The sequence below is a fragment of the Moschus berezovskii genome, chromosome 11, assembly GCF_049115385.1.
Source record: "Moschus berezovskii isolate FMDL1 chromosome 11, NW_MosBer_1.0, whole genome shotgun sequence".
NCBI lineage: Eukaryota > Metazoa > Chordata > Mammalia > Artiodactyla > Moschidae > Moschus > Moschus berezovskii.
This window is the reverse complement of record NC_142470.1, coordinates 12,280,036-12,302,253: the sequence shown is the minus strand read 5'-3', so window position 1 is coordinate 12,302,253 and position 22,218 is coordinate 12,280,036. Positions and strand designations below refer to the sequence as shown.

At 45.9% G+C, this 22,218-nt stretch overlaps 1 protein-coding gene across 4 annotated transcripts in view; it reads right to left on the bottom strand.

Annotated features, from left to right (window-relative positions):
* Positions 1-22,218, bottom strand: part of DENND1A (DENN domain containing 1A) — a 552,302-nt gene that overhangs the window by 42,756 nt on the left and 487,328 nt on the right. For all 4 annotated transcript variants that reach the window (XM_055400903.2, XM_055400906.2, XM_055400904.2 and 1 more), the window contains exons 16-19: positions 22,111-22,151; positions 19,842-19,913; positions 18,578-18,634; positions 10,148-10,279 (exon numbers count right to left, since the gene is read on the bottom strand). In XM_055400903.2, coding sequence (XP_055256878.1) covers positions 10,148-10,279; positions 18,578-18,634; positions 19,842-19,913; positions 22,111-22,151 — 302 coding nt within the window. The remainder of the gene's footprint in view (positions 1-10,147; positions 10,280-18,577; positions 18,635-19,841; positions 19,914-22,110; positions 22,152-22,218) is intronic.

Sequence of the window (22,218 nt, the reverse complement as noted above, 5' to 3'; positions counted from 1 at the left end):
AATAGGCTGTGTTAGGTCTCTCAGGTTCAGAACCTTCACCAAGTATCTGAGACATGGCCTGAAGAAAGCTGCTCCACATAAACTAGGACAGCGAGCTCTCTGCCCAGCCCTTGAAGCTGATGGAGAGCAAGGGCATTCGTTAAGCATTGCGTCTACTCTACAGGAATCTCCAGCAAGTCAGCAGTGATGAGGTGACAGGCGCCTCCGGAGCATGTTGGCGGGTAATCACCCCCCCAAACCAAACTGGTTGGTGTTTAAAACAAACAAAAAGGAATTTTGAGATGGCCCGTGACATGATTACACACAAGATGGATTCTGTCCACAGGATGACACTAAACCACTCACTGTGACATTGCAGGCCCCCTGAAGGTGAGATATGGCTGTGTGATCATCAGCGTTTTCACAGGCGTGGAACAGAATGGGTATCCATGATTATCTGCTTAACAAGTGACCTTGGCTCTTTCTCTGCTCCTGGGCCCTGGGTTGCTGCTGACCTGGCACAGCCCACTCCCTGGAAGCTGTCACGGGCGACTGTGTCCATCTCTGTAATCTGCGAGCCCTGATTCCTATCTCCCTGCCACACACTCACTTGTACCCTCTCTATCTGGTGCCTGGTTGACCTCTGACCCTGACTCTCCGCCATGTCTGCTCTTGATTTCAAGAATGCCCACTGCTCTGTGTATGGACTTTTCTCTGCCATCAGACAAGAGGACAAGCGCCTCGGACGATGGCTCCTGTTTGGCCTCTGTGCACACTATCAGTTTAATCTGTTTGCCCTTTTGATAACAGGCCCCCTGAGTTCCTTTCCAGGAACCACCCTTCCTTCCCTTCTTAGTGTGTGTTTCACAAGAGCCCTATCCCTGGCACCCAGGGAACCCTTGGCCACAATGACAGGCTCTGAGACAGGCATGTGACCCCATGCTTCCTGCGGCAGTCACCAGGAAGTGACTCTCTCCTGCTGTCTCGCTCCTGGTAGGACATGACTGGGAGCTGCTGCAGCCACCTGGCCACCAGGAAGGGAAAGTCCCCTGAGAATGGCACCAGCAGAGGAGGCCAAGCCAAATGCAGCCAAATATAGGTCTGATTGACGAGATTTAATATCTGGATCAAGCCATACTTGAAGATGGTATGAGGAAACAATTTCCCTTTTGGGGTTTATGTCCCTTGCAAACCAAAGTAACCTAACTGATGTAGATTCCCTGGTCTTGGGGACTGGACTAGCTCCTGCCACCCCCAGTACTAACCCCTACACATGTCCAGTTTCTACCTTGCATTCAAGACCCAAGAAAGTAGCCAGTGTGCCTTTGGTGTCTAGCGATGGGTTTGGTGTGCAGTGTGCACCAGGTGCAGGGTGCAACTGAGGTGTTGGTGTCAACTGAGGCCCAGAAACATTGAAGAAGGCCTGGGGTCTGGAAGGAAACTAGGAACAAGGATTACCTGTGGTTCAACATCCTGGGATCCTGGGTCACCTGCCTAGGCTGCCTCAAGATCCCATCACGACAAACCCAGCAGGAAACTGCCAGGTTTTTAGCACAGAGCTGGGGTTTGAACCTGAGGTCTGTTAATAGACAAACGGTTCTGAATCTTGACCGCTGCTTCTGAGTTGTAAGCCTTGGCTAATCCCCTAACCTCTCTGGGCCTTGCAGAGGAGACAATATCTGAGACCCAGCTGTGGCTGAAAGGACTAACTGGGCTAACCTGTAGGAATTGTCCAGTCTGGCACCTGAACTGGGACATAGACCCACTTCTCTAGGTCTCAGTGAGGTGCCTGGCCCATGGTGAGCAATTTGATGTCACAGTCGCCCTCTACTCCCTCACTGCTCTTCAACCATAAGAGGAGCTCCGAGTGCTGTGAAACTGCTCAAATTGCCCAAGACCTAGCAGGAGGTGGGTGGATGCTACCCCCTAGCCCTCTGCAGTCCTCTTAACTTGTGCTGAATTGAGGTCAGGTGGTGGAGCTTAGAAAGCAAATTGCAATTTTGAACCTGGATTTTCATTTGGCTGCTGATATTGCTCAGTCCTTCCACGGCATGCCAGGAGTCCTTGAACTCCTTGTGGCAAGAGGAATACTGAGAAGGCAAACTTCGTATGTTTAATAAGAAATTGCTTGGATTTTCAACTCAATCCTTATGAATCTCCAGAATCTGACCTCCCTTTTTTGACTGGCAAGTTTTTCCTCTTGAAGTAGAACATGGCTGCCCACAGGAGCAAAGCCTGGCCTTGTTAATTTTGTATCAGAAAGCTGTCCTGGGCTACCTGGACTTTTTGGGAAAGTGAGGCCACATGTGTCCTACCAGTCACCCTCTCCAGACAGACCCAACAAACCCACAGGGGACTACCATCGCTCTGGGCGATGGCAGAGAGTGAGTCAGAAGAGCTCTGCAGCCGCCTGCCAGCACTGAGGGCACAGCTGCCTTCCAGTCACCCTGCAGCTGGCACGCAGGAGCTGGAGGGAATGGAGCAGGAGACCACCCCAGACATGCCTGCTTTTTCACACAAAGCTATGGCTGAAAGAGTGGAAAAAGGAGTGCTGGAAAAGGGGGAAATATGACTTGGAAACAATAGGGATTGAAGGGGCAGGCTGCAGAGGGCTCTGCCTTGTGGTCTGTGCAGGCATGGCCAGTAAGTCAGGCCAAGAAGGCACTCTGGACGGCAGACCCCGACGTTTGCTTCTCACTCACGCCTGGGGCCCCAGCCTGCGTCCAGGCCCCTTCTGCTCATATGTCTGAGTCAGATTTGGGCACCATCTCCTGGCTGTGACCCCAGCGCCTCTCCCTCTGCCCCACGATGCCAGCCCTCCTCGGTTTAGAGCTGACTTTCCACAAGAGTGTAGACACGTGGGTCAGTTACATGTGTGCATGAGCCGGGGTGGCTGCCACTGAGGCGTGTATGTTCTGAGGGACGCTGGGTGACGGGTGCTGGGCAGACAGGCTGACTGGGAGGCCCTGTCCATGGGTGACTGACATCTGGCTCTGCTTCTGCTCCCCTGGAGGAAGAGACTGATGCTTACTGAGCACCTGTGCCCAGCACAGAACCAGACAGACAGCGCCTCACTTAATCCCTGTAAGGACCTGTGATGTGAATATTACTATCCCCACCTTAAATCTGAGAAAACTGATCTCACTGAGGTTAAGTTACTGAGTGCAGGTTACCAGCTTGTTAGTGCCAGAACTGAAAATTTAAGCCCAGAGCTGCCTGATGCTAAAATCTATGCTTTACCTTCAACCACACTGCTTTCATCAGCTGATCAGCCTTTGCCTTTCAGCAGCTAAATTCCTGGGGGCATGGGGGGGTACCATATTTACTTTCCCTCTCTCTCTGTGAATGGCTGTTACATATGTGTGTGTGTGTAATTTTTTGGCCATACCATTCTGAAAGCAAGTTTCAGACGTTACCTACATACCGAAGTGTACACCCCTGAGGCATAAAGATAAACCCCTAAAAACCATGACATCAACAATAGCTCTATCATGTCACCTAACATCCCAGTCCATCTTCAGATCTCCCAACTTTTCAAAGAATATCTTTGATACTTAAAAAAACAAATCCAAGTTCATATTTTGCATTTGGTTATACAGCTTAGTCTCTTTTACAGATGAAATTTTTGCTTTCTGGGAAGAATTCAAGGGCACTAGACGTTCTCTTCCCTTGTCTGCTCTTTTCCCAGCTCTCCTCCTCTCCAGGTCCACCCATTCTTGGGGCCTGGGGTGTCCCAGAGCCCCCTCACCTCCCCTCTTTTCCTGGGGCATTTAGGACTAGCCCTGAGGAGCTCATAAAAACACAAAATGGAAAGAGACAGGATCTAAATTCCTATAATACAAATCTGTTTCTACTTGGAAACAAAACCCTTATTTATGGAAGATGATTTGGAATTTGCTTTTGACCACTAATGGAATATTCATTTTCCTTTTTTCAAATGAATGGAATTATAAGCATAGCAACTGAAATAAAACCAAATAACCTGGATACACAGAAAGTACTTAAACAATAATCAATTATTAATCAATTGAAAAATCCACATAAATAATAAAACCCTAAGACATTTACTGAAGCCCAGGTCAGTGCCAAGCCCTGTGGTGGACGTTCCAGGCTCACATTCTCATCGGAGGACACAGGCAGGTATTAAAGATATGATTACAAAGCTGTGTGAGATGTACTGCATGTGCCAAGTTCTGAGGTAGCAGAAAGACAGAAGCAACCAACTCAGTCGGGAGGACTTACAAAAGGGACCGGCTCTGAGGGCAGACAGGCAGATAGATCATCACGGGCCTCATGGTCTACGTCAAGGGTGATGGTGGAACCTGCAGGGAAGGCGAGGGGCAGGGAGCTGGCATGGCCACTGGTGTGTGGGTCAGGTGAGGCTGTATGGGGATGCAGTGCAGCTGAGTCTGAAGGTCAGTTAGGAGGCTGTGGCTCAGTCCAAGTGAGAGGTAACACAGCCTGACCCACTGCTGTGACAGAGGTGTGGACAGGAGAGGGGCTGGGCAGTGTCACGGGGCAGAAGGGAGAGGCTTGGAAGGGTGGTGGGGAGCAGACCCGGGCTCCTGGATGGACCTCGCTGCGGTGGGAGGTAGAGGAAGAGGGACATGTGTAGGTGGCAGTGTACCCTCAGCCTGTGGGGTGAGGTGTCGGGAAGGATGCGAACCTCGGTTGGAGGTGTGTGGGAGGCAACGGTGGAGTTGAAGGGAATTGTGTGTGACTTCTAAGCCCAATGGGGTGGAGGGGTTCCTCAGAGCTGAGGGTGCCAGGAAGGTATTCGCTGGCGGGGCAGCTTCTCCAGCCCAGACTGAGCCTGGCACTCAACAACCTGGCTCACGCTTGTAAAGTCAGAACTCTCCGCATGCACAGACAAATAGGCAACTGCATTCCAGGGGCAGATCCTAAGGGTGTATCCAAACCACTCCATCCCAGGCCTCCAGAAGCCATGGTAGTGCTTAGTTTGAGCTTTGGTTTAACTGGCTTTTCAAACTTTATGTTAAAGAGGTTTAGAAAGCTTTGCTCAACTGGGAGAATAGACACGTTTCAGTACACACTTTTTTGGATTCTATCAGATTGGAAAGCAGGCAATTACTTTGTTTGTAGGATCAACTAGGGGTAACACAATGAAGCGGGCCCTAGAGTGGGTCTGCCCTGTCCTCCCACCTCCTGAGAAGGCCCAGTTTCCGGCCGAGGCCCACAGCACACAGCAGCACGTGTCCAGGACTAGAATCCAGTGTCCCTGGGTGCCACTGTCAGTCTAGTCCCCAAACCCAGGGAGGGAGAGCTGCACTCAGTTGAGGGAAGAGGGCTGCTGGTGGTGGTGGAATAAGAATTAGCTCCTAATTCAAGCAAACATCTTCTGGGCCCGTTTCCCCATCTGTATGATATTTATAAGACCATCTTCCTTACTACTTGACATCAAAGATTCAATTAAGGGACTTCCTGGTGGTCCAGTGGCTAAGACTTTGTGTTCCCAATGCAGGGGACTGAGGTTTGATGCCTTGTCAGGGAACTAGCTCCCACACGCTGCAAGGAAGTTTCCATGTGCCACAATTAAGACCCAGTGCAGCCAAAGAAAACAAAAGATTCAACTAAATTAGTACATAGGTCTTTTCAAAGAGGGGCTGATGGGACCACATCCAGGAGCCCTGAATGATGTGACCAAAGACTGAGTTCTCCACTGGATATAATAGTCACTCGATAGTGCCATATTTTCCTGATGGAGATACTAGCCACTCACACCCATGATTGGTGATACGGGAAAGTAAAAATAAATGTAAATGTCTTCCAAGTTAAAAAAAAAATTAGATGAGTACAGAAGTGAAAGAACCAAGTAGCCTGTCCACCTAATTAAACAGAGTTTCCAGGGGGTGCTCCCTCTGCGGATTCCTCAGAGGGGGAAGCATTAAGGCAAGATGTCTGGCTAAGGGGTGCCCAGACCTTACTGCGGAGGTTGGGGCTTCCTCACGCCTTCCCCAGCCACAGAGAGAAAAGCAGGCCCACTTCTCCATACAGGAGAGAAAAGCGTGGGGACTCCTCAGGTTCTCTCTGGGCCCTCTGGCTCTCACCTGCCAGGAGGGGAAAGTGTCTCCCATTGAGTCTGGGAGACGGAACTGAGCATGCTCTGTGCTCCTGGTACCACCCAGCCCTCCCCCACGCCCTACCATACACACATAGCTGCCAGTGCATAGACACCCTGGGCAATGCCTGAAAGTGCCCACATTTCCTGTGGGCATAGCTCAGCCTTTTTAATTCAGAGATGAGGTTTGAGCAAGCCCATTTGGCTTCAGGTCTAAAGCCATATTCTCCTTTTAGCCTATTGGTAAAAACAAACAAACAAAAAACTGGCATCCTTATCTCATTTGGCTGTCTCCTGGGCCTTCTTTCTCATTTGATTCTGAACTTGAGAGAAAAAAAGTTATTTACAGCCTCCTTGCTGCTGCTGCTGCTAAGTCGCTACCTAAACATTTTCCAAGGTAGGAAAAGATATTCTCAAGTCAGAGACTTTTGAACTCTTTAAAGAAGTTAGCTAAGGATGCAGAGGCTAACTAAAAATCCATTTACTTGCCCTTATTTGGAACCATCGACATGGCTCATGATGAACTGTGAGTGGTGTTACATTCTGTCTGCTTTAGAGAAGAAACGAAAGGCTAGAGAGTTCAGTTTGTTTTCCTTTAGTTATAGGGCCCAGCTTAGGTCTACATACAATGGACCTGCAGGTAAAGAGGATGCCCCTGTGGGGACCCTCAGAGAGCCCTGGGCTCACCTCTCTCACGTTCTCATCACTCTGGGTTGGGCTGTCCATTTGCTGGTCTGTCACCCTTATTATGCCCCACAAGGACTTATCTATTTATCTTACACATGGATGAACAGATGCAGAATCAAAGGGAGAAATGGTCATAGCCTTGAAAGAGGAAGCTCCAGTGAAGCGGAGGCAAGAGAGCACCTTTTCTCCCCTGAAGGCTCCGCAAAGGCCATCCCCCCGCAACACTCCCCCGCCCTGTGCAGCGGGCCGCAGGTCCCCATGGAGTCCCCTGGCTGGCCTCACGGGCACTAACTTTGCAAGGTGGAGGGATGGATGTAATCAAGACCTCACTAGTCTCTGCCTCCAGTGGAAAGATAATTGTTCCTAAAGAATGAAATCCACAGGACACAGACTCAAGGCAAGAGTCTTTCTGAGGTTAGCGTGCACTGTCTGGCTAGCTTAAATGATTTTTCCAGAACACAGTAGCTTTACTGGACATTTCAAACAGAAGCTGATGTCTCTGCTTGGTGAAGGAACTGAAGTGGGCTCTGGAGGTGAACTGTCCTGTACTGGCAATATGGTACTGGGAAGGTCCCTCAGCTCTGACTCTGGCTCGAAATACAGCTAATGATCTCTTCCTCAGAGGGGTATGGCAAAAATGACACAAGTTTTCCAAAAGGAGAATCCGTACTATTAGGGCTATATGAGTAGTTTGGGTAATACATGGATGGACCTTATTTTTTTAGATAGACCTTATGAAAATATTGGGAGAGTATTGACAATCTATGGGTTTATCAATATCACTGCTTAAGAAGAGAGTAAAATGTCAGATTAGTATAAACGTCAGGTTGGAGTCTGTTTAAAGAAAAATATGAAGTGAAAAAAAAAATAGTACAGATAGAATACAGAGGAGAGTGTGGCAAAAAACTCTGAGATGGAACTCAAAAGGCTTCTTTGAGAATGCATGGCCCCTGAAACACATGCCTGCCGGTAGAAGGTGCTCTAGAAACACTGCCTATTCTGGTCAATGGTTCATCAAAGCAGGCACCCAGGGAAGGACTGAAGGCCAAGCTAGCACCGGGGCAAAGCTGGGAAGAGTTAAAAGAAAGGGGTCTTGGGTTTCCCTGGCCCATCCCCCCTGCTGCTAATCTGTCACCTAATGAAGAAACTGCGGCACAAGTGAGCTGGCTGGCAGTTCACTTACAGCAAGCTGATTAAGAATGTTCAACCAACAGCAGACTGCAGACCTTTCCAGAGAAAATAAATAGAGTGTAGACTGTATGCAAATGTGTTTGTCACTTTGACAGCACGTCTCAATTAAGGCATCTCGCGGCTGTGGGTAGGCTCTGTGGCTGCAGCTGGAAGGGAGAGCCCGCTGCATGGCTGATACTTGGGGCTTGACCTTAATCCGCATGCATGCATTAAAAAAAAAAAAACCCTGCCTTCCTGTACACTTGCATAATGCTGGCAGCCACGTGAGGGAAGTGACAAACGGGGGAAAAAAGCCACTGTCATCCCCTCCAGTTTACAGGCCTGTGAAGGCACAGACAGCGCTTATTTCAACAGAGTTTGGGGTGGCTTTTTTAATTGTTTATCCCCCACCCGTGAGTGCACACACTCTTATTCTGCATTTAGCTGGGAATGACATTAAAGCATCTCTACTTCTCGCTGAAATGGAAAGAAGGTCTTTCTCCATTTCAAATAGGGCCTCCTTTTTTGTGTTTCGAAAATGGAATGTTTAACACCATGAAATCCCTCTCTCCCGCCCCCTCTTTCTCTGTAATGGGCTCCAAACTCCAGAGAGGGGCTCTTTTCATGGGTAGGTTAGTGTGTGCAGGAATGAGGACAAAGGAAAGCAGGAAGCTGGCTCTGGAATGCCATGCTGGTGACAACCGACCGACCGGGGGCTGCGCTTTCAGCAAACACAGTCAGGGAGCTAGGGTGAAGATTTCTCCAACAGGGCTTGAACCCCAGGAAGGGGCAGCTCCTTGGGGTGCAAACACCGATGCAATTTGAAGATAATCATTAATCAAGTGAGCACTGCCCTGTGGATGCCTCTTTCCTATACTACATTTCAATTTTTATAGCATCCCTTTAAAGTGTAAAATCAGAAAAGGGGGATAGATAGCTCCAAGTTTAAGATGTATGAATGTATTATCTACAAATATTGATTACAGAGAAGATTCTTATGTTTCAACAAACTCATCCCTCACCATAATAACCCACCGCACAGTTTCATTCGTTCCCTTCATTTCTAAATAGCTCAAAGTCTGGTACATAGCAGGCACTTGATAAATGTCTGTTAAAAGCAGGAACGTTTTAAATGTATGCTTCTAGATCTTTTAGGTGATAACATAGCATCATATTAAAGATAAAATCATGAAGATTATTTTAATCATGCTTCATCTAATTAATGGTTAAGAATCAAGTGACTTAAAAATGAGTAACTGTGCGAATTCTTATTGTAGTCATAGCTTGCTAACAGCCATTTCTCACAAATCAAGAAATTACGACTTTGGCTCATCAAGAGAGTCAATTCAAGAGAAGAGGAGGGTATACAATGTTTTTCATCCAAAAATATAACCACTGATAGAACATGGATAAGAAAAATTTCAGTTTCTATGTTTTACTTAAGAGGAAAAAAATCAAACAACTGAACAATGTTTTAAATGCTCAGGTTGAAAAAAGTTGGTTATAGAATCGGATCACGAGAATTATAGTGCGGGTGTTTACTCTGAGAAGCACAACCCCCAATATTGATTTTCAGGAAGTATATTAATAAAGAACTCCTAATTGATTTTTTAAGACTTCACTTGTTGTCTTTTATTTGACGGTGTAAAGAAGGGCCTGGGATGCTGAAGCATTCTAATGAGATGCTTAGCTAACAGAGGCACCTTAAACCGAGTACCTTGGAATGTGGAGGCAGCAGCTGCATTTAATGACTTCACTTAACAGTTGAGCTGGTTTATGACCAGAGCCACACTGTCTTCTCAAAATTTCTGAAAATTCGCCTTTTTAGAAACATGCTTCTACCAAGTGAACCTTTGACAATGTGCAGAACTCCAAGGAGTTTTTTGTTTTGTCAGAGAGAGCCAAAATGAAAAACTGTTTACATGTGCTATGCTGCTGCTGCTAAGTCGCTTCAGTCATGTCTGACTCTGTGCGACCCCATAGACGGCAGCCCACCAGGCTCCCCCGTCCCTAGGATTCTCCAGGCAAGAACTCTGGAGTGGGTTGCCATTTCCTTCTCCAATGCATGAAAGTGAAAAGTAAAAGTGAAGTCCCTCAGTCATGTCTGACTCTTTGCGACCCCATGGACCACAGCCTACCAGGCTCCTCTGTCCATGGGATTCTCCACATGTGCTATATTGTCTGCCAAAACATAATAGAAAGCCCAGGCCAGTCAAGGGGCCAGGTACATACCTGTCCAAAGTGGACTGTGATTGGCCGCCGGTCTTCTCGGAACTTGGGGTCCTTGGCCTCTACCAGTGGGGATGGTGCAGTCTTTGGCAGCTGCTCTTCTGTGGTGGGGGCACAGCCATTCTCAGTGATGTCCTGCAGGGAGAAGTCCCGTCAGGGGGTTGGTATGTGGGTTATGACCCCTGCCATGAGCATGGGGGCTACTTCCCACCCCACTGCTAACACGCCGGTCAAAGAACCCCCTCTCGGACCCTCCTGCTAGAGATGGAGGAAATGGAAGGCTAACTTGGCCCTTTCACTTGGGGAAACCAAAATCATGCACATTACATTATAAAGACAACATAATAATTCACAATAGTGGGGAAGACCTTTCCTCCTGCTACCTCGCGCAGCTACTTTAATTTTTATATATTCACTCTGTCCACACGCAGGCATTTAAAAATTACTTGCAATCACAACTCGTGCATAATTTTACATTCTGTTTCTTCTACTATAAACATTTCCATGGTACAATACAGTTACTAGAATGATCATTTTAATGGATATATAATATTTCATTGAACAGATACTCAATAATTTAATAAACCATTTTTACTAATACTGGGCATTTAGATTGCTCCTAATTTTTTTTTTTAAACTTTCTAAACATCACAGGGATAAACACTGCCATCTTTCTTTCTTTTGGATTAATTATTTAACAGAAATCCCTAGGAATGTAATTGCTCAATCAAAAGATATAAACATTTTTAAGGCTTTTTATTCATTCTACCAAATTGCTTTCCAATTTACACCAACTACCAGCAATGGAAGTATTATCAGTTTTACCATGCGTGTTAGCCATACCGTTTTAAAAATGTATTGCTAATTTAAGAGGTGAAAAGCTAGACCTTGTTGTTGTTTTAATTTGCATGACTGTGATGTTTTGTGATTGTGGACATTTTCTCCACATTTGTTCGCTGATGATGTTACTGTTTGTGAAAACCGTGTGTTCCTGCTCCCTCCTTCTTAACCCTAGTCTTTTCGGCAGAGAATGAAGAAAGACACTTGAGTCTGAGTTAGGATTCTATGACCTGGAGAAAATTTAGGGAGCCAGTGTCATCTTTTTTTTTTTTAATTTAGAAATTCACATTTAGTTTGTGCTTGTGATAAATAAAGTTGAATTTTAAGGTAAAGAAAAACCCCAGTGTGCAAAAAGCAGTGATGCTCCTTTCCCTAACGCTGGCAGCTGACTATACCTGTGGGTTCTTCAGGACGTGGATGGTGCCAGCTTGTGCAGTGTGGATCATTTGGCTTTATTCAAGTCAAGAAAGTTGCTTAAATTTTTTAAGCAAGACAGAGAATAAATGTACAAGTAAAAAACATTTAAATCATTTTTTTTAACTGGGTAAAAATAACTCACAGCTAGAATAAAATAATAAATACAGACAGAGGATGAGATGTTGGATGGCATCACTGACTCGACAGACATGAGTTTGGGCAAGCTCTGGGAGTTGGTGATGGACAGGGAAGCCTGGCGTGCTGCAGTCCATGGAGCTGCAAAGAGACGACTGAGCGACTGAACTGAACTATTTTCATTGCAAAAACAAATACACATTTTGGTCTACAAGATACATACCCTTAGTATTCATTAAATTCTGCACATAAAAGACTTGACAATTGATTGTTCTTACTGAGTTAAATAGAGAGAATGGTGGCACGTGGAGGAAAGTGATCCCTTACTAAATAATAATGCATTAAAGAAGAAACACGGAACATCTTTGAGCCTCAGTCTCCTCACCTGTAAGATGGAGCTATGGTAGCTATGAGGAATAAAGATGATTAAGCAACATAAATGTCTAGAGTATTTTTCCTCAGGAGTGTCCTATGTATGGTACTCAATAATAATAACTGAGTACCTACTAACAAGGCACTCAATAAACTATAGGGAGTAAATCAACTATGGTGGTTTAGTCACTAAGTCGTATCCAACTCTTGTGACCACATGGACTGTAGCCCGCCAGGCTCCTCTGTCCATGGGACTCTCCAGGCAAGGATACTGGAGTGGGTTGCCATTTCCTTCTCCAGGGAATCTTCCCAACCCAGGAATCAAACCCAGGTCTCCTGCATTGCAGGCAGATTCTTTACTGACTGAGTTACAAGGGAAGCCCCAAATCAACTATAATAAAAATAAATAAACAATAGGGATTGCTCCCCCCACCCCTCCTCTCTATATATTCAATTCCATACACCCAGCTGAGTCTCTGTGCTGCTTGGTAGCAACACATGGAGATGGTGACCTCTTGGTTTTGCTAGGTAGGGCTTGCACCAAGTGGCCCCTGAGTCTCAGCCAGGCTGAGGCGCAGGGATGAGAGAAGCTGCAGCCAGCCAATTAGAAACAGCTCTCTTGGAAAGGGGCTGCCCAAAGGTGCTCAGGTCAAGTAGAACAAAGAGAGGGAGGGACTCCTTCTGTGCCAGAAAGTAACAAAGGGCACAAGGGGCATTATGGATCCCGTGGGGTTACTGAGAGGACATACAGAAGAGGCTAAAAAAAGCCAAACAAAACAATTCACTTTTAGTTCAGCAAAAGTATTGCACGGTATGTGACTGGTTGGGGAGAAAAATAAAGACATGAAGCAGTAAGGCAAGCTAGTAAGAAAATACTGAGAGTAATGAAAACTATAAGATGATAGCTATTTTTTAAAATGTCTGTGGTAGTTTTGGGCAAAGTGTCTTAGCTTAAATTTTTAAGTTAAAATTTCAAGTAAAAATGTCCTAGGTTTTGTTTTTACCATTAACTAGCTATCTGATCTTTCCAATTCACTCAACCTCTCCGTAACTATTTCTTTATTTTTACAACGGGGAGACCACCATCTGCTTGGCAAACTTCAAAGCTGCTAAGAGAAAGGGTTAAATGAGATGAGATGTGAAGAAGCTTTGAACAATGTCTAAGTCCTGTGCAAATTGAACATGAGACTCATTCCCAGCAAAATGGAAAAAGCACCATCTAAAAGGAAGAGCTTCCCTGTCTCTACTGAGTGCCTACTACTTGCAGTCACTTCTCCAGACCCTTGACCTTCACTATCACACTTAGCTTCCACAAGAACCACAAAGTAAATGGGATTATCGCTCTTTTATAGGTGAGGAAACAGGGCTCAGAGAGGGCAAGTTACCCACGGCCACAAAGCTAGAAAACGGAGGAGCCCAGGGCGATGTGATTTATACCATATGGACCCATGAGAACAGCACAAGAGAAGGTATCCTGAGTCAAGGAGGTGCTCAAAAACTCATCAGATGTGACCTTGTCCTCAGAAACCCCTATAGCAACAAATTATTGTAAAGCTGAATAGAACATTTGGAAGCCAAATGTGTCTAGTATACACAGGTGCTTGTGCATCAATATATATGTTAATTCTCTTTAGTGAGAAGACCCAAAGGTGCCCAAGATTTCTGACAAAGTCCTGGGGCTCGCCCCACTAATCTGTTAACTTCCTCACTATTTCTTTCACCTGGGGTAGGAAAACTGCTTCCTCCCAGGATCCTAGAGAGCAGAGAAAGAGAAGTCCCAGTAGGGACAGAAACAGGGCCCATTCACACCCTCTCCTGCAGGTACCGGCAGAGATCTTACCTACTGCATGGATCCAAAAACACCATGCTTGGTGCCTATGATTAAAGAAACTGTCCTTTAAGAATTAACTGAGATGCCATCAGCAAAGAGTGCGGTAAAACTCTCATACTCTTCTGGTTGGGAACACAAGCTGCAATTCCTATCAAAACCCTAAAAGAGGAAAAAGCCTCTGGCCCACTAAGTCTACTTTCAGAAATTTATCCAGATGAAATAATTCAGAATTCCTGCAAGGTTTACCTATAAGGATGTTTGCCTAGAAAACACTGGAACTAACTAAAGTGTCTAGCAATGGGATTAGTGACTGTATGTATGTCTATCAGAAAAAACTGTATGTAGCTGTTTAAAACAACAACATGTGCAGGAAACATTTAGTGTTTTGAAAAACGGTCAGGATACAGTGAGTGAAAATACAGGTTATAAAATTTCCTTTTTTCCTTGTTGATTTCTTGAATTTTTTCCACAAATTTTTTTTTTTTTTGTGTGTGTGTAAATGCTCAAAATGTCCTTAAAAAAATCAAGGAGGAAACAGGCAGGGTAAATCTGTTCCTTCCTGAAGAGTCACACAGGAGGAAGACACTAGATGGAGCTGCGGGTAAGAGGCTGCTGAAGGTTGGTAGATTTCTCGCTCTGTTCAGAAGGGGGAGATTGTTAGTTCCCATCCCTTGGTCAACAAAGGAGTCAGAAAAGAATACAATTTCTATCACCTTCCCCAGGCTGGAATCAGAGATCATGCCTGGGGTCTAATCTCCGCTTGCCTGTGGAGAAGGCAGGGACCGAGTCCCTAGGAGGAGTCCCGAGACGGGAACCCAGAGGAAGAAGGGGGCTTGGCGTGGTCTTGAGTGGAAGCTGGGGTGAGAGAGCTGAGGCTATATGACTTCATGAGGCAGAGATTCCAGGAGAACATTCCTGGCCCATGGGAGGCAGGGAGCAGGGTGCCTGGAGGACTACTCTGGTGGCTGTGTGGAGGACCAAATGGGAGAGGCTCCCAGCCCAGCCATGCTCTCCGGGTACACACACACGGGTGTGTGGGCAGACCAGCCACTCCAGATGCGGGATAGAAGCAGACAAGACAGGATGGAATCTCCCATTTGCCAAATGGCTACTGTGTGTTGCTGTTTAAACCCATAATTTCTTCTAGTCCTTACAACAGTTCAGTAAAAATTATTTCCCCTACTTTATAAATGAGAAAAACTGGCAGGACTGAATCCGGCTTATCTGTCTGCTTCAGAGGCCCCAACACCACAGCACAGAGCGAGGGGTTTGAAGGCTCTCGTGGGTGTGAGGCTGGGGCAGACCGTCTCTGACTGAGCTTCCTGGTCTCCATGTTTGGATCTGTGCAGTGTCCTTCTTTTCCGGTCTACTTCGTGCTACAGCAAATGCAAACTACAGTATGAACATTGATAGCAAAATAGTATCCAGAGTTGGAATTTCTGTGATTTGAGGCTGCAGCGGAGACAGGGAGCTGACAGTTGTGTGATACGGTATGAAAACGTCTGTCCTACAAGAGTTTACCTGGGTCTCCCAGCCCCAAAGGTGCTGCCTCACTCCCTTCAATACACTAGGAAATGTTTCGTCAGAAACGCAAATCTTCTCTGACTCAACGGTGAATCTGCTCCTTCCAATCACACAGACTCTGAATCAACAAGCTCGATTTATCTTTAAAAGATCAAATATTTAAAATGGGCTGTGAGGGAATTCCCTGGCAGTCCACTGATTTGGACCTGGCCCTTTCACAGCTGCGGCCTGGGCCGGGTTCAATCCCTGGTTGGGGAACTAAGATCCCGCAAGCTGCATGGTATGGCCAAAAAAAGAAAAAAAAAGGTTGTGAAATGGGCCCATTGATTCAATCGTTTTAATTTTATAATGAAGAAAAAAATATAATTTTTCAGGGGTTCTCCAATAGGCAAAAAAAGAAAAAAAAAAGGGACATCCTTACATAAATATTTTAATGTTCCTCATAGGAAAGGAGTGTGTGAATAGCTACTGTTTTTAAAAGAGGGCATTCGGTGCAGTGGTGTACAGCACTGCAATAGAAGGAGGTTTGTTGAGAGCCATAGCCCAGCCACGCAGCATCCTCCCAACAGGCCAGGTCTGGTGGGGAGGGGCTCTGGACGAAAGCACTGATTTTCCCTTTAGAAAGTGATGGCTGGGTAGCATTCCTTGCCATTTCTTCTTCCTAATTTTGAGCAAGTTAAACTTCAAAGAAGGCCAAGCTATAGAAGAATTTGACCACCTTGCTCCATTTATCCAGAGAAATGTGTTATCCATCATTTTTTTGTTGTTGGGCTAAAGCGGAGCAGGTATGGAATAAAAGCTACACTACAGTCTCTATTAACAATTATTTGCCAATGGTCACACGGATACTTTGAAAGCTCCTCTTTCAGAGGCTTTGAAAGTCTGCAGCACAAACGAACGAGGGATGGAGAAGGGCCCTGCTCAGTCATATTAGAGATGGACCTCCACACACCATGTTGACCTCTCCACAGGTTGGCCCCACATTTTTCTATTTGCAATTCAAACCCAAGGCAAGAGCGAAGAGGGCAAGGTTGGGTTCTTGATTATATCTGTGGGGTCACCATTGCTATGCAGAGTTAGAGGAGGCCAGGTGGCAACCCAGTACATTTGAAAATTAGGTCTTTGTTGGGAACAGCCTCGATTTTGTAGCAGAAACCAAACTTGAGATGTCTACATGGGATGCATCTGGGGAGCCACACAGATATTTTGCCATGTAAAGGGAAGGTGGAGGGGTAAAAAAGCCAAGGAAATATTTTCTACTGCGGTGAGAGAGGTCAGACAAAGCCAGATCCTAAATTAGCTCAGGAAAGGGAGCTGGAGCCCTGTGGAAGACCTGGTCCCGTCTGTCCTGAACAATGCTAGAGTCTCAATTACAAAATGGCTCTTCCAAGAACAACTGTAAAATATCAAGTCTGCAGAAATCTGTAAGACCGAAGGGGGAAAAGTGAAAATTGAAAAGGGTGCACTAATAGATCTGTCAACAGTGCGATGGTGACAAGCCACATTTCTATGAAATGCCTTCACCATTTGTGTCACCTGAAATGTACTGACACTCTCTATAGAGCATTATCTCCTGAAGCTATTCTTGAAAAGACTGGCAGGGGGAAGAGGAATAGGGGAGGGAAGACTCTGCCTCAGATACCATCAAGGAGAGGAAAGGGAGATGGCGTGGAGAAGAGTGATCTAGATCGTCTAAGTGAACCTTTGCACAACATCAAAAGCCCTCAGTTTAACTGGTTATCTGCAGAAATTTTACCCATCAAAAAAAGGGATTTTCTTAAGGTCTGATGCTTACATGTACAAGGAAGGAGGTGATGGCCTGCAGAGAACAGATATGACCAATGAGGCAACATGTGTCCTCTGCCTGAGAAGGGGACCTTTCTCTGTTTACTCCAAGTAACCTTCTAATACCAGCCCGATGTGGTTATCAAGGAAGGAGAGCCTGGTGACAGCTCCGCCCTCCCTGCCCCTCCATTTTACATCTGCAATCCAATTCAGTTACGCGTGACTGGGACAGGAGATAAAAAGGTTTATTCAGGGACTTAAATAATATCCAAGTAAAGGATTCCACCTGCCAGTCTCTGGCAGGGTGCAACAGACCACAGTTAAGGTCTATCTGAATTTACATTAGCACAATTTTTATTTCCAGGACTTGAATCTCAGCTGCTAAAAATTCACTCCCAGCTGAAACTAAGAAAGTGAATACTTAGTCAGAGCAAATTATTTTGCAATTAGAGGAATCAATTCCTTTGACCATTTCAAGTTAATGAGAGGTCCTGACTTCCTAAAATTAAAAATGCTTTCAATTTTTAAAAAAACTGCTGAGATAGACAAAGATCCTTATTACCTGGCGCATTTTGGGGGTGTGGGGATAATGAAGTAAGTGATCCCAAACATCTTTTGGAAAACAAAACACTTGTTTCAAGAAGGCAGTATGAAATATTATAGTGGTAAGAACACAGACACTGAAGCAGATGAATCTGAAATTGAATCCTGGCTCTGCCAGGCTCCACCAGTGTGACCTTGAGCAAATTACTTCACCTTTGAACTGGGGGTCTCCTCACACAGGACATGAGAATACTACCCCCCGAGTTGCTCTATGGATTAAATGTGAAAGCTCCTGGCCTGGACCATCCTTAGAAAGTATTTAATGAAGGGTAGCAACGCTAATACTGAAGCTGATACTCATAATAATATAAAGATGCCCTCTCTGTTATAGTAACTTCCCTGCACAAGCCCAGAGATTCAGGAATGGGTACTCTTAGCTAGGATGCAGTCTGTATGATTTTATATGACTTTACTGATGGTCCATGAAGACAATCAGAGTCTTTCCCTGCTCCCTGGGTCTCACACATGAACTGCGAGCAGAGCCTGCAGTGTCCTCCTTAAACCCACCTGGCAGGCTGGAACCACGGCAGTCATTTCCCTGGAGGTGCTTCTTGATTTTGGTTACAACCAGCCCCAGGGCAGAGGTCAGCTGTAGGAGCTGGTAGTGCTGGGGTGGGGAGGCCAAGCCAAGCTGTATGGACCCTGGTGAAGTGTGGGCCCAGTGGGGTGAGCAGGGGACAGACTAACAGTAGTAACTCTGAACTTGCTTGCCTTTGTGGGTTTAAGCCAGTCTTAATGTTATTTGAAGACAGTTTTTTGTCTATGAATATTTATAACAGTGTGAAAACTCCCGGACAGCTGGTAATGCATTTTGAAGTGTGCTAACAACACTGTATCAAACAGCCTCTATTGATCACATCGTACTTTTTTGTGGCCACACGTTTCATACATGGTGCTTATACATTTTGAATAAGAACTTCAAGTACCTTTTGCTTCAAGCGGTTTTTCACCTCTTTTATTCCCATTTTTGCATGATCTTTTGCCTGCATGAAAAATTAATTTAAGTTAAGATTCCCCTTCAGTTTCCAGCAGGGACTGTGCTTGATTTCAGTCCATCGTGAATCACCTTCTCTGATTACTAGAAAAAGGAAGGAAAATGGGATCATCAAGTTGAAAACATAATGCCTGTGAAAACAAATACAATGTTGAAAGGTTAAAAAAAAAAAGCCCTTAAAGAGGCTACAGAGATTTTATTTTCTGCATTTTGATGGCACTGATTTTTCCCCACCTCTGAAGCCCTCCTCTGCTCTCTGTAATTATTTATCTCCGCAGCCTGGCGACAGCTACCAGTAAGAGGAGAGCAGCAGCTTCTCGAGCTGCAAGGTTCAGAATATCCACTACGCTTAACCAGGGCAGGGCTTCAGGACCAATTTTCTGCCCAGGCCAAACACATATCGCTGGGTTTCTCTGATGCCATTTCTTAAATTTCATTTCAGCAGACACCCTGGCTTTGACTTTCTGTCATTCTACGACCTGTGCGGTTCTCTTGGCAGCCACCCACCCTATTAAAATAATTACTATTTAAGCACAGAAAGGACTAACAAAATTAAAAATGGAAATAAAACAAAACCACCCCAGCTAAGTGACTCGGAGTCAAATTAGGAAGCAGGAGAAACCATGAGAAAAAATACTTGAGGATCGTAAAAGATGGAGCATCGGGAACTGGCGCGTTCTCTTATTTTCACTCTGCTGTGGGCACAAGTTTCACAAACAATGCATTTCCTATAGGATGGTGATGAGAGAGATGATGAAGAATTTGGGACAAAAAAATGGGCATGTGTCCCACCATGAGCTTTCTTCAGTAACCTGCAGAGCAGCTGCTTTATTCTGACATAATAGCGAGGATACACACAGGAAAGGTCTACCAGAACACCTGACAGACCACAGCCTCTGGGTCTTTGGGATGGAGCGCTGGAATTTTAGCCACCCCATCTACATTTGAAAAGCTAGAATAAGTAGCCTCTCATTTCTCTATTGCAGCAACTGTGTGCAGAAACATTTTAAATGAAAAAATGTCACTGACCTGGTCATAAAACATCAACACTAAACAATTCTGAGAGCTTTGAGAGCTTTAGGAAATAACACAGCAGCCCCCAAATCAGCTCTGCAACATAGGGTTCAGTCTAAGAGTTTTGTCGTCATGCTCAGGAACAGATCTGTTTGGATCCTGAGACCAAGACCAGTACTTACGAACTTATAGACAGTCTTCATGGCCGGGTTTGCTTTCGTTTTTACAGTATTCAGAATTGCTCCACTTCCTTTCTATAATAAAAATGTCAGTCAGCAATTTGGACTGAAGATATAGTAGGCCAACAGCAACAAAGACCTCTTCTCTTTAATCAAGTTAAGCAACATTTTAAAAGTGTGTAACTTAATTAGAGGAGCAGGCTTAGATGGTGACTGGTCCTGGGCAATTAAATTCCGACCACAGCAGAATCCCTATGGGTGGGTGTGGGGGCAGAGGGGGAATGGTGGATGGTGGATGGTGATAAAATAGTTGAGGAGGGATCCCAGGCTCAGTATTTTGCTTGGCACCTGTCCGCTGGCTGGGAGGAAAGCTCATCACAGGCTCTCTGAGGCAAAGCTTTCTTTGGAGGGATCTACAAGAAATCTACAAGAATTTCTTCTCAAAAATTTCTAGTTACCACAGACAACACTAAGATAAGTTTAATAACAATGGATGCTAACACTGAGCTGGGGCGGAAAACTGGGGGCCGATTAGGCAAGGTTATCTGGCTACTGGGACTACCTTAAGCCACGCACCCTCCTTTCTTCCTCCTGGCTTTCTGTGTTGTTTGTAAGGACTCACTGTGGGGATGCCCCGGTTCTGAGGGTACCAAGCCACTAGAGGGCAAGTCTCTGCCTTCAAAGACCCCCAGTCCGGGGGGTAAATAAGTGCCACACAAGGTGGCAAGTACCACACTGGCCATGAGCACAAGGCAGGTGGCGGCAGCTCATTGTGTAGCAGGATGGGGAAGGCATCAGAGGATGAGCTATTTGGCCCATGAAGGACGAGTAGGAGCTTGCGTTGGGGACAGGGCGGATAAGGACGTTCTAGGGGGACAGGAAGCAGCTCATAAACAAGCGCAGAAGCTGCAAAGCCATGGCATGTTCTGTGAGTAACAACAGTCGGCACATCATAGGAGGACCGGCGAGAGGAACTGAGGGGCAGACGGGGTCAACCACAGTGGGCCAGCACGAGCAGTCCAGACCCCAGAGGACTTTCGACCAAGTGCGTCACATAATCAGATTCGTGGTGGTTTGGAAAGATACTGGGTTGACCCAAAAGTTCATTTGGGTTTTTCTGCAACAATCCCAACAGATTTGAATGGAAAGAGAAATTGGATCCAGGGCATATATAAAAGAGTCAGACATACTATGTAATTATTGGGATTAACTTTTAGCACAATTTTTGGTAACCGCCTGTATTAGAAACCTTGAGCTTTAATTAAAAACTTCAAAAATCTGACCTAGAAAGCATTCTCTGTTGTAGGATAATAGGAAATTTTCACCCACTCATTTGTTCCATACTGCTTTCCAAAATTACTCAGTATCCTATTTCAATGGTCCTTTAGAGTATTAAAACTCCCTTTATCAATCAATCAACAAGTCCTTATTGCTTGTCTGTGATTTGCCAAGTGCCATGTTTGGCCATTTGAGAAGAACAAAAGAAACCTTTCATTGAGGAATTGCTTACTCTCGGCCAACTGCAGCCACTTCCAAGGGACCCGCCTTGGCAGCAGTGTGCTTGGCCCACAAGCAGGAGAGCACACTTATCACACCATGCTGGAGCTGCCTGTTTATGTGCCTGCCTCCCCAGGAAGAGCGGGATCTCCCCCAGGGCAGGGCCTGTGTCCTGTTTCCCGCTGTATCCCAGTACCCAGTGCAGCACCCGGCACACAGAAAGCCCTCGGTACATACTCACTGAGGAACCCGTTTAAGGAAAGGCAGCCATCTGAATTCTTTAGTGGCTTTTGCAGCCCTAGCACCTGGCTTCTAACACAATCGAAAACTGTTTACGACAATAGTGAGGGGACGAAAACCCTCAGTGATGCCTTTTCCATCCTCCCAGGAGCCTTGTGCTGTGAAACCCATTTCAGAGCAGGAAGTGGGACCGATTTTTGGGTTTCTCATGAAAAGTTCCCAACTGGTCTGACCCTAGAAAGAGACCCCTGGGAATCCTCTGAGAAGGCAATATCCTTTCAACACGCCTCGGCCTGCTTCCTGAGACAAGGAAGCCTCTCCTGGCTCTCATCACCCTCACTGAGGGCGGGCTTTGGACAGTTTCTTCCTGCTAGTCTCCACCTGGCACCAGAATGGCCTGGCTTTACCAACAAAAGTATCTTCAGCTGGGTGCACACAGCGCCCTGGGCCGAATGACAGCACTGTGGGTGGCAGGGGAGGAGGGTGGCCAGCAGCCAAGGAGGGGCCCAGGGAGCTCTGCGGGGCTGACACTTACCCGGACTGTGGAGAGCCACTGGTGGTACAGCTTATCGCTCCCTGGGGAAAGAGCAGGCAGAGAAGCTGGTATTTAGAGAAGTCATACATCCGCCCTCAGGAGTTCCTC